The sequence below is a fragment of the Daucus carota genome, chromosome 3, assembly GCF_001625215.2.
Source record: "Daucus carota subsp. sativus chromosome 3, DH1 v3.0, whole genome shotgun sequence".
Lineage (NCBI taxonomy): Eukaryota > Viridiplantae > Streptophyta > Magnoliopsida > Apiales > Apiaceae > Daucus > Daucus carota.
The window spans coordinates 5248106-5260959 of NC_030383.2; the positions used below are offsets into that span (position 1 = coordinate 5248106).

The 12854-nt window shown below is 33.3% G+C and overlaps 2 protein-coding genes across 2 annotated transcripts; both read right to left on the reverse strand.

Annotated features, from left to right (window-relative positions):
- Positions 1-90: 90 nt before the first annotated feature.
- Positions 91-5594, reverse strand: LOC108211328 (NADH-cytochrome b5 reductase-like protein). Its single transcript, XM_017382893.2, has 13 exons — positions 5327-5594; positions 4296-4338; positions 3814-3889; positions 3180-3239; positions 2960-3010; positions 2549-2603; positions 2380-2450; positions 2209-2260; positions 1859-1936; positions 1474-1563; positions 1276-1389; positions 761-829; positions 91-422 (listed from the first exon to the last, which is right to left on the reverse strand). Exons 1-13 carry the CDS (start codon positions 5471-5473, stop codon positions 366-368), a joined length of 963 nt encoding a protein of 320 aa, XP_017238382.1. The 5' UTR covers positions 5474-5594; the 3' UTR covers positions 91-365.
- Positions 5595-6242: 648 nt separating this feature from the next.
- Positions 6243-10728, reverse strand: LOC108211032 (nudix hydrolase 19, chloroplastic). Its single transcript, XM_017382511.2, has 6 exons — positions 10018-10728; positions 8405-8545; positions 8200-8304; positions 7780-7879; positions 6880-6972; positions 6243-6698 (listed from the first exon to the last, which is right to left on the reverse strand). Exons 1-6 carry the CDS (start codon positions 10498-10500, stop codon positions 6439-6441), a joined length of 1182 nt encoding a protein of 393 aa, XP_017238000.1. The 5' UTR covers positions 10501-10728; the 3' UTR covers positions 6243-6438.
- Between the last annotated feature and the right edge of the window lie 2126 nt (positions 10729-12854).

Consider the following 12854-nt stretch of genomic DNA (forward strand, 5'->3'; position numbering starts at 1 on the left):
TATGATTTAACTTTTAAGTAAAAGAAGCGGGAAACTGCAACTAAAAAACTGTTTAAAGTTGAGATTGAGCCCCTCTAAACAAGACAGAACTGACAATGTGGCAACTGAATCACCAATAACTGCTTATAAACTTCGATTCATTACACAATTTATCTTTCACAAAAAAAAAAATTAAATTATCACAGGCATAAAGATTGGTCATAGCCAAAGAAAATCTCTAAATTCTCATGTGTTCAAGGACATGAATCTGTATCTATATTATTAGATGCACACCAGCATCTGGCCCATATGAGTGACACTAGCAAAAAAAGGTATAGACAAATTTACAACCTTTCAAAGTCTCAAAAGGAAATTTTTCATCACTATCAAAATTTGTAAACCATATTCTCGGTATATCCAAGTTCTTTGAGTATTCCAGTGAGCTGCAAAAAGAACCAAAGAAAATTTAAAAAATTAAGATATCCTAGCGATGCGCGCGCGCGCGCACCCACACACACTCCCTCCGTCCTATAATTTGTGTCCCATTTACTTTTACACGTATTCCAATATTTAAAAAAATAATACTTGTACATGATATTTTGAAGTTTTTCTAGTAAAAATTTGGATCTGTAACTTTTATATAATTTTATTTATAACACATAAAAAAAGGTAGGTATGTTTTACATCTTAAAATGCGTGAAAAATTGTGACAAAATTATGGAACAGAGGGAGTGTGTATATATATATAGCCATATCCAAAATGTGATTTTCATCTACATACCTCGCCTTGTGAACGGTCTTTTGCCTTGTCACCGGATATATGATTCATCAGCCCAGGAGGACCACATACCTGCCAATAAATATAAAATAAGTACTTGCCAAAAAAAAACTATGCATAGGAAACCATTAAACATTTTCCAAATATATAATCAAAATGAAATAATAACAAAGTGATACACTTGCATTGCTGATTAAGCTCAGAGCATTGACATCAGTAAATATAATGACTTAATGACTTTACAGTTCAGTTTACAATGCCCAAACTCCTATCAGAAATTTACAAATGTCCCAGTAACAGGTTTCTTCCTATGTATCATAAGCATGATAAGTGGAAATATATATAATGCAAATATGCTGATTGTGATGCTTGCTCAACAAACTCACCCCTTGCCTTAATTAGTGAGTGGTATGACACTGAGATGAGTCTTAAATTACATAGACGACACGGTTTTGGTCATATACTGGAAGAACAGTCAAACAATTCACTAGGGAGGAGGAAGGTGACTAAAAACTCACCAATATAAGAGAATCTTCGCTGGGACCAGGCAAGCCTTTCACAGCCATATCCTTTGTTATGTATCCTTTACCTCCAGTCCAGTTCTCTGATGGCTTATCCACGGTATAATAAATCTAGAATTTATCAATAAAAAGAGAACAATCAGTTAAAAAGAGATATCAAGTGGCAATAACAGTTCCCTTTTTCTAAAATAGCACCTTCAAATTTGGATGGCTATCTGCAAGCACATCAAGTTTCTTCTTAAGTAGTATGTCATCTGGGGATACATTAGCATATATCAACGAAATCTGAAAGGAGATACAGTAACCATCAGGACAGATTTACACTATATGACAAGTTGAATGAAGAAATTAAAGGTACAAGGAGCCATTAATCTACACACAGCTATATTCAGTTAGCACTAATTGTCAAGTTTACGATAGCTTACTAGATTTCTAACTAGCCATATATTAATCTTTAATTTAGATTTGCTAGGTGTTAAAGTAGCCATGTATTGATCTTAACGTATATTTGCAAGATCAGTTTTTAAAGACATAATGTGTGGAGAGAAGTCCAAGACATGTTTCTAATAATAATCACAACCTTCGTTTTGTCTTCAGGATTCTTTAGGATAGCATCAATTATTTGAAGCATTGGAGTGATGCCTGAGCCACCTGCAATCTGGAAGGGAAAAATATATAATATAAAGATAAGGGAGGTGAAACAGCAAAGGAATATAAATCAATGAGTTTGTGAATGGTGAGCTAATATTTTAAGGTCTTGGATGCATTAAAATATTGTGCATTTTAACAACTGAGAATTGATAGTGCATAATAATTTTTTTTCTCTTCCACTTTTGTTTAGTTGTATACTCTCTTCTAATTTATTTTCTTCTTAAGCAGCTACCCTATGATTGAAAAGTTGTATGCAGTCTGGCACAACCCTGTCTTTACCATTCCTATATGTTTCTTCATATTTGGCGTATATCGGAGCTTTTCAACGGGCCTGAAAAAAATAAACTCGAGTTGGTAATATATTCAGAAATCACTGAAGGTACAATATAATTACTCTCTCTATTTATAATCTATTACTTATGAAGTGTTCCTTTATTCATTATCCATTACCCCTTTACTTCAACTATATCTCCAGGTTTTAAGCTTGCAAAATGCTGACTCATTTTCCCACCCGGATAAATCTGCAAATTGTGGATAAAGCACAAGTACATATCAGATACGAGATTGCCGAAAGATAACCTCACAAGTTCAGAAGTAGTAGATGGCAATGAAGTAGTACCTTAATTAACAAATCAAAGTGTCCTTTTGCATCAGGATCTGATATAGGGGTGTACCTGCCAACAGATGACACAAAACACACTTAATATCTACAATTAAAAATAATAAAAGAACAGATCGCAAATGAAAATGAGAGACCAATAGACTCCAAAACAGAAACAACTTCAAGTTTCCTAATGGTGCACTCGCTTGAAAATACAATTATACATTATGCATCATCTAATTGAGAAATATAGAGTATCAATCATGCACGCCGAGGTAAGTCCTCAAACATCTTAAAATGTATTAGAAAGAAATAGGAGATTTTTCTTTAAAAATCAAATTATTGTCAGTTTTCTTCAAAAAGAAAGCAGAACTCAATAATTAATAGAAATTACTTCCTAATTCAGTTACTAGAGTTGAGAAGACTCACGGGCGAATGACGTATTTTGTTTTCCCTTCTGTGTCTGGTGGTAATGGGTACCTACGAAAGGATAAGTGCTTTTCATGAGAATGTAAGATAGTGGCACATATATGATATAATTAATGGACCCGATATAACCTATGTGTTTTGGAACAAACCAAGATGACCTGCACAAAAACATTGAGGAATTCTTACTTTACAATGGTACTGAAAGCAAAAATGGAAGTACCTTGTGATGAGGCATGACGCAACATCAAGACCCAATTTCGCACTAGGATCAAATGAAAACCTGTCATTCAAAAAAAAAAAAAAAGAGGAAGACCTGTAAGCATTTTACTCAGACTCTATTGGGCCATCAGATCAGAGATAGCTGACAGGCCATTAGGTCAAATCTTCTTATGCTCTTTAATAGATGACTACTAATGGTTTATAGTAAAGTATTAACCCCCTAGCTTGTCTGTTTATGATCATGACAATAATGGATCCTTGATACCACAGGTACATTTTTGGGGGAGAGAAAGAATAACTGATATGTAATTAATGTGCTACTGAGCTACATACATATAGATAAATGAATAGATTTGGAGTTCAATTTGGGATCAAATATTAAATTACTTCACCACAGAATTAGGACTTGGATGTGTCAGTCAGCCACTACTTCTTTATAAATGCATATGCAACTTGAAGACTAAACACTGTCATATATACACAATATCCCGAACCAACCAAGTCGATTTACAACCAAAAAAAAAAAACTAATCAAATCGGTTCAGTTCAGGTTTTCTCAGGGTTACTTTAATGGCACAAATATTAAATGGAAATATTCATCTACGGAGGAAATACAAGGAAAAGACGATAATAACCTGAACAACTGCGTGTTGTGGCTGACCTTTGCCTTCTCTTGAAGCTTAAATCCTACCCACTTATCAGGATTAAGCGCTGAAAAAAACAACAGCAGTTGATGAAGCTCAAAGTCTAAAAGTACGCAACCTTGAAAAAGATTTGCTTATAAATTCTCAGCTTCTCACCAACAAAACTAAAGCAGCTAACACATCAATGTGAATAAATACTAAAGCTTACTGATGTGAACAATTAGCAAAGGCCAATACAAGTAGCATGTCCTACATTTAGCGTCGACTTCAGCATCACAAAAGAGCATATTAAACCCACAAGAATCGATGAAATTTGTAAAAAGCTATTTAACTATCTATAAGTGTATAGAACAAACAAATCAATTCTTGATGCTGTCCAGTGACAGGCGGACGCAGAAAAACACATGTGTGTGTGTGTGTGTGGTGGTGCTGGTGTTAAGAGGTAGGGAGGGATGGGAGAGAGAAGAACTTACCAACTTGCTGCCGAGATTCATCATTGATTTTATCCATATGAACCTGCAATCAAAATAAGATATAAATTTAAAGGAAGGTGCCAAAAACTGGATTTAACTTTAACTTATGTAAAGGCTATCATGCCATCTATACTGTATTATTAAAATCTAACAAGAGATCAAGATTTTTGGTCGGTTGTCAGTCTATTTAATATATAATAATAATAATAATGATATTATTAAAATGAAACTCAACATTTCTAATATAATGGAATGTGAAAAGAGTGTGGGAATGGTTTATTCCATTCCTGTAATCCTGTCACCCAAGCAAACTTATATTTCCATTCTGACTAAAAATCGTCATTCCGTTCCTCCCGAAATTCATTCTACTACACCCAAGCGAACACAACCTAAAAGTATTATTTATGTGTTTGCCTATAAAATTTCATTCAAGAAAGGTAATTACTCAAATATATTAAAAGTTAAAACACCAAAATTATATACACTACTTTCTCCACATATACATATGACATAAAAATAAAAAGTGAGAAATCTATGCCTAATATCGACCATACTAACAGGTCAGAATTAGTGATCACCTACAACACCAATTCACAAATCTAATTACAAAAACAATGCATCTTCGCTACATCTAGCTAAATTCCAGTAGCAAAAAATCTAGAATTAAAAGTCGCCCCGACAAACCCTAACCCCCTACGCAGACATAACATCATGTAAAAATCACATTATTATGGTATACGGACACTGCGACTTACATAACTAAACATTTTCTATTCTGGTTCGAGCTCTTACACAAACGTTTAGGAGACATCTCTATTTACCCCAGGGAATCTATGTCATACAAAACCTAACCACATATTCCAAGTACAAAATCGCAATGGAATAGATAATGTCAATACAACATATCTGGACTAAACATTAATATTAATTACGCAACCATAAGCGAAAACAGGAGAGAGAGAGAGAGAGAGAGAGGGAGAGGTAGAGGGAGAGGGAGAGCGAGAGAGAGAGGGAGAGAGAGAGAGGGGTACCAAATTTGGGGAATCGAAGTAGTAGAAGTAAGATAATCCACCGCAAATGGCAGCGATCGCACCAATAGGAGCTCGTGATTGAGTTTGGAATTTGTGAGAGAATGCACCAACGCCAGATTTTGTAAGCCTCCGAATAAACGTAGCCATCTTTCCGAAATAGTGAGGGTTTCAGGCCTACCAGCTTTACTTTGTTGCAAGGCTTCGCGTATTTATAGAGAAAATGATTTGGGAAACCTCATATAAGTTGGAGAAGGTAATTCACTAATTCAGGTTAAATTGCACTTTAGTGACATGTAGTTTACTTATTTCGCATGAAAGGGTCTAAATTGTTAGTCTATTATTATAGTGTCTAAACATCGTGGGATTCAGTCAGTTTCAATGATGTGATACTCTAATTTTAACATGAAACGGTCCAAACGGATACGAGGAAAATTATGGGTTTCGACTGAAATTTTTTATATGTGTATATTTTCTTTGACATATAATATACGTATTAATAAATGTGGATTTTATATTAAAGTGAATAAGTGATGCATCGTTTTTGTTAAAACATCCCAAATAACTATTTGATTAGGTTAAATTAAACAGAAAGAGAATGTAACATTACATTTTAATTAATTTTTAAGTCTATTTCACTTTTTTAATTTTCCAATTTCCACTATGATAAGTCAAAATAGAAAAAAATATCAAAAGTGTTCAAGATAAGGGCCGAATATATCAAGGGATAATTCTCCATTTATCCAAAATATATGCAACAGAATCCAGTTAACCCGAACTAAAAAGATAAGTTTTGTAATTAACTCTTAAAAATATAAAAAAGTTAGACAAATATTTTTTCCAATAGTTTTATTGTTCCACAGAACAAAACTCCAACAAAATCAGTTTCTCGTACACAAATGTCGGAAGAGTCATGAAAAATGGTGAATCTTGTGACTGTTATTAGGCAAAGACAGTAACGAAGCTTACATTTAAAAAAAAAAATACTCTACAATAGATTACTTGCATGGATGAATATATAATGTCATCCTACACAAATAGATGAAAAGAATTAAACCAAAACAAATGCAGATACAATGTGTCTGCTACAGATTTAATGAAGAACTATCAGACTGTTAATTGTGTCCTTGAATATCATTTACTCCAGCCTCGTTGACCCAAGAAGCAATCAAGTGATGAGCGACCGCGTATGGTCCAGGGATAAACATGGAAGCAAGTTCTCCACTTTCCATGTTGAAGTCCAAAGATAGGTTAAAACTTTTTTCGACTCCTTTGCTCATCTGCTTCACTTTCACTGCTGTTGTCGTTTGCGCCTTCTCGTATTCAGCAAATGTTAAAGCCTTCTTGACATCTTCTCTACTGAACCATTGGGCATCTAATAACACAGCAATGAAATAAATGTAATGCTACTAATCCATATCTGAAAGCCAATAAATAGGCTATCCTAATCAAGAGAAAAACGTTTCACCGCAGACTAATAGCCTGTTTCAGTAGTGTTACTCATTAATCATTATGCTTCTAAGTAGATTTAGATCAAAGATGAGTAATTATATTACCTTCCAATTCATTCTTGTCCACATTTATTTCAAACGACTTAGCATATGCCAGGAAACCCACCATTAACTGGCAAGGCATGCTACTAGGTCCAACTGCAACAAAAGCATATATGCACAGAATCAAGACTTTGTAAAAACAAAGTGAATAATATCTCTTGAAGAAGCTAAAATCAGAAGCAGAAAGATGTGGAGAAATATATAATATTTTGAATAGATTTTCAACATGTACACATTCTCAAAGGCTATAGTAAATTTATAAACGGACTCTTTACTCAAGCTTGCACTCGTGCTTATTAGCTATCTGTTCAACAAAAGTGCTCAGGATGCAGTCTCGAAGTGTTTGTCTAGTGATTGATATAATTTGCATTAGAAAAACTTGTATTCATTATCACCAAAGTGATAAAGAACTTATCACCCCTAAGCACAATCTGCAGGTGCTATTGTGTTTCAAGGAATAAATTTTGACAGGGACTTCACATTCAAACATCGTTTTGAATATAACCCATCTTACCATCTACATTCTATTAGAAGAGAGTCCTGAAGATTTTGTTTAGGCAGCGCTTCAGTAATCTTTTTTGTCACATTAATATTATTAGCTCTCTGCTTATCCTCATTATACTGTCAACTTCCAAATGTAAACCGCACAGGGAGAATACCTTAGCAAAGTTGTATGGAGTTGGAGAAAACAAAATCTCATACTTTTCTCCAAGGTTGTATTTCAAACTCGTGCTCAATTAAAATATTTTGGCTGAAAGCTGAGTCAGATAACAAATATATAACTTCTTCATCTGAAGCTATTTACTTAAGATTGGAAGGAATCGCGTCACTTGAAACTCTATCATGTCCTTAACTCACGAACAATAGTAATGAGAAAGAAGAGGCTAAGTATAAAATCTATACCAGGCCAAGGCTGAGAGCTATGATAGATAACTTCTCCAACCTCAATACCAGTCTCCTCCCACGTTTCACGCTTCACTGCCTCTTCCAAGCTTTCACCTGGCTGTGGAAAGAAAGTAAATTATCTAAACATTACTTTTCTGCAGTTAATTAGTATTAATAGTTACGAAAGAACTCCCACTCAAACCCGGGGGGGGGGGGTGTTAGTTTACTGGTGAAATGTCTATTGATGCACTAGCAGAAAAGCAGAAAACATTTCCTTCAAAAAAATTTAAGCTACTCGTTTTTTGGTTTTTTTTTTTAAAATAAACTGCTACAGAGTGACTACTTTAAAAGAGAAAAGCTACTCCTATTATCAAAGAGGACCTTCAGAAACAGATTTTGTGAAATTTCTGACTTCAAGAATAATTTTGACAACCATACCTCTATGAACCCAGCAAGAGTACTCCACATTCGTGGCACAAATTTTGACTGTCTGCTTAGAAGTGCACGGTCTCTCTGTTTATCTACGACTAACATAATGACAACCTGATTATAGAAAAACAATTAAAGTAAGCACAAATTCAGGAATCCAGGAAAATGCAGATGCAAAATCAGTCAAAGTAATGAAACTTAAGCATTGTCCCACCGGATCAACTCGTGGGTAAATTCTCTTTTTGCAGGACTCATTTGAACATTGCTTTCGTCTCCCAGCATCTATTGGCACAGTTTTCTCTCCACATTTCCCACAAAAGCATGATGTAATATGCCACTCCAACAAAGCTTTGGCCTGATTTAAAGTCATCGATAAAGATTCAGATGCAATGATTCAAAAAAAAGAAAAACTATGTTTCATACTTGTTGGTATATAAGTAACTAAAAAGAATATCTAATAGTAATGAACTGGAGTATTGTGGAGAGTGTGCAAACAGGTTTCCATAAGTTTTTCTTGCTTGAAAATACTACATATACTTCGTGCAATGGAAGTACATTGCATGTAATTTTGATGTTTGAAATGGAACTACTTTCAAATTTAATTTAATTTATTCTGGGTCGTTTAAAATTATAAAGATACAAGTACAGAGAAAGTTGCTACTCATTTCTAAAAAGTTTATTTGTTATTCATATCAGACTTAGGAAGACTGATTGAGAGGCAACGCATGAACTCAGATATAGGAAACACTGTTCTAGTCATATTCAAGCCAAGATATAAAGGAAGACGGGCTTCAAGTATCCACTTCGGTGCTAGTTCAGAAGTTACAGTAGACAAAAGATTATATTATAAACTCGCAGTTGATTCTAGCTATATAAAATATTCAAACTTGGCACAATATATTGTTAATGATCAGGTTTGTGAATTACATTTGAATATCTATTCATACATTTTTAGAAATCCAAGTGAAAGAAAATACTTCAAGGATCACATCAACTAGATATCACTGCATCTCTTATACCTGAATTGATTATAATATACAGTTACTTGGCTTTCCAGGCTGGGATAGGAACTCACTTTATTCGCAGTAATTCTTCTAATGATATATATATATAACCTGAATAGTAATCTATTTAAATGAAAAACTTATTTGACACATTTTTAAGGTAACAGGCTAACAGTGCAGCACTTAATGGCCTTTCTTAGTTGTGGAAATTAGAAGAGCCTACTCACAAATGTGGAATTGCTATCTATATCTATCTGATTCCGGTTGAACACCGAAATTAGAACTTTGTAGGATAATAACGCAATGCGGGGTAAAGGTCAATATATCATATCCTTTCCTAATTCTACAAACTCAATAAATATACAATGTTTATCGAAAATATCTATATGTTTAGTAAGATTGCACAATACGACATTTCAAAATAACTTATCATTGTACATCATGTTGAGTGTTAACTTGGAAATTTATGTTGTAGCACAAATTGATATGGATTAGCATTAGCTCAGAATACACTAACTGACCATTTTTGGAAATCCATTAATCCCAAAATGTTGAGCTAAGTTTAAGCCTTGGTTTTAATTCCAACATACAATTTGCCTTTCTTTATAGCCCTAACTGACCATTGAATGAGGGCTGATTAATTTCTGGCGAAACCCCATACACAGCTCCAAATCAAATCCTCACAGAGAAAACAGACCAAAAAACTCAAACACGACTCGTTTTAACCTAATATTGATGTTATGATTAAAACCTACTCCTAGTCAACAATTACTAGTAATTATAATATTGGAAAAATTTAGATATCTGATGATTAAAAGCATACCTGGCCAGCAATAGCAAGATCAGCCATAACAAGCTGGTTAGTCCAATCCGTGGCAACCATCAAACTCATCACATCCACAAAGCTTAACTGCATATCACTCATCTCATTCTCCAGATCACCAGCATCAGACACATCAATTGCCCAAAAAACAACCTCATCAGCCAACTCAGAACCCAAATAAACAAACGAATTTTCAGTCAACTTAACTCGAGACTTTCCCAAGAAAGCTTGACACTCACTCAAACTCAACCAACCCAAGTGCCATGTCGGAACCAAATCACCGGAAGACCCCACCAGTGGCCTTCCCTTTCTGAAAGGCAAAACCTTAAAATTCGGACATGAACCTTGAGTACCATGATCAGAAGAGAAGTATGCTTTGAGGGTCTGAAAAGCAGAGGAGAATGAAACAGAGTCGGTTAGTTTAGGTGTTTTAGATATTATGGGATTGCCTGCAAAGACATGGGAGCTGAGTTGTATTGACATGTTCGAAAATACAAGAGCATGAGAGCTCTGTGTTACTATATAATGGTTTGGACAGAGATTAAGGTAGGTGTGTTGATCTGACTTGGTCCAGTATTGCAACTGGATGTTTAAAATGTCAACTGCGGCACATTAAAATTTCTTGTTTTGCTTAGCCGCCACTTATTTATTTCTCTGCAACGACTTTGTTTTTTGGTTGATCAATGAAGATCGAGTGTTGTTGAATCGTATGGGTCAAAAAATTTCATTGAAATTTTATTAATGTAGAGTTTTATGTACAAAACTGTGCGTAGAATGACTTAAAATCTTACTCAAATTCTTTAAGAAATTGTTTGCTTATGTAATCATCAAATTTGTGAAAATATTAATTTTTTAATTATCTCTCACAATTTTATAAAAAAATATTATATCCCAAAATATGAATAAATTAGATCATCAAACAACCAATATAAATCTTTCTCCATAATTTTGAAATAATATTCTATGTAAAAAATAAATAATGCAAATCTTTTTCTCAATAAATTTGAACAATATTCTATATGAAAATAAATCAAATCAAATTATTAGAAAATATATTGATATATTGATACGGGTCCTAGTCTTTTATGATACAGGTCCCAGCCTCCAATATATGTGATGTTAATTTCTGACATAACATAAGTTTATTTTTGTTAGATGAATATATAGGATTACAATATATTTTTTATTATCATGTCTAATATTTAACACCGTTGAACAAATAAAATACTCGTTTCAATCATTTAACTAACAAAATCATTGAACGGATTATCTCCCTTTTGCCGGAAAACCTGCCAAAGTTGGAACGAGAATTTAAATGCTTGATAGTTAAAAAGTAATAAAATATTCTTTTTAATCATCTAGGTAAAATAAATCATTGAAATAGATAGTAAATAATTATTTTATTTATAAATCAATTAAAACGTGCTTAACTTGTTAAAATCATCAATATACTTATATAAAGAAGAAACGAGGGGCGTGTAGGTGGCGCCTCTCACATCGCTTCGTTCTATTTTTCTAATTTTCTGGAATTTTTGGATGGAAAATTATCAAAGATTAGAACTACTTTTTTTAGTTTCGGATATATTAATTATGGAAAAGAGTAGCACACAAGTCTTTCTGCACCTATAAATACCCCTATAGATTGTAGGGTTTTGCATCATCTAAACACAACCTCCTCTCTTTCAATACCACAATCTTACCTCTCTCTGGTGATAGTTTCTCTTGATCGATTTCAAACTCGGTGGTGCCGTTCTTCTGCAACGATAAGTGAAGGCTGTTTATATGGTATTAAAAAATAAAGGTTGTTGCAAGCAAAGATAGTTATAGACCGCTATGTGGGAGTCGACAAATCCAAACACGGGGAAAAAATATAGTCTTGACATGATATTGATGGATGATATCAATAAATTAACTATTAGTGATGTATGTTTGTTGGTTATTATTTTATAATATTTGTTTTGTTTATCAGACATGTTTGTTGTTAATTTTTATATGATTTATTTTGTATACAGGAAAAATTTATTCATGCATAATCTGTTTGCTCCGTTCAAGCAACTTTTAAGTGAAGGTTGTTTATACAATACTAAGAAATAAAGGTTGTTACAAGCAAGATTAGTTGTACACCGCTATCTCACGGATTTAAATTAGATGTTTTTGTGCACAATCAATCCAAAAAAAATTGGAAGAAGGTGACAATATAATGTGCACAATCAATTCAAAAAAATTGGAAGAAGGTGACAATATAAGAACATGATTGCTTTTAAAAAAAACACAAATAAAATTAAGATTCGTCGTGCTTTAAATTGTTAATTACTGTGTATAAATTTATTTTCATTTTTTCACCATGAATTATAATCCAATTTTGCAATTTTATATATTTGTATTGGTATTACATCAAGATTTTTATAATATAAAATTTATTTTATCCTACAAATATTAATTTTGAAACATTAATATATATTTTATAGACAGCCACAAAATCATTTTATTTTACAAATATTAGTATTGAATCATTAATATAATTTTTATAGGCCGCCGCAACGCGCGGCTTCTCAACTAGTATATATATAATTCCAAAATTTTGAGCGGCCCAGAAAATAGTTTGTTGTATTGGGTTTCGCCACGTGGGATCCTACTGATATTATCGGCGCTGTTAGAGTATCGAATTAGTTGTTTTGACTACCCGATTGAATTGGATGTTTCGACTAACGGATTAAATGCTCGACTGTTTGATATATAGCTGATTGATTTATTTTTTCTGACACAAACCAAAACTTTTTTTAAAATTAGTTTTTTAGATCCAAATCTCTGTTTCAATGGTAAACTCAAAACACTAA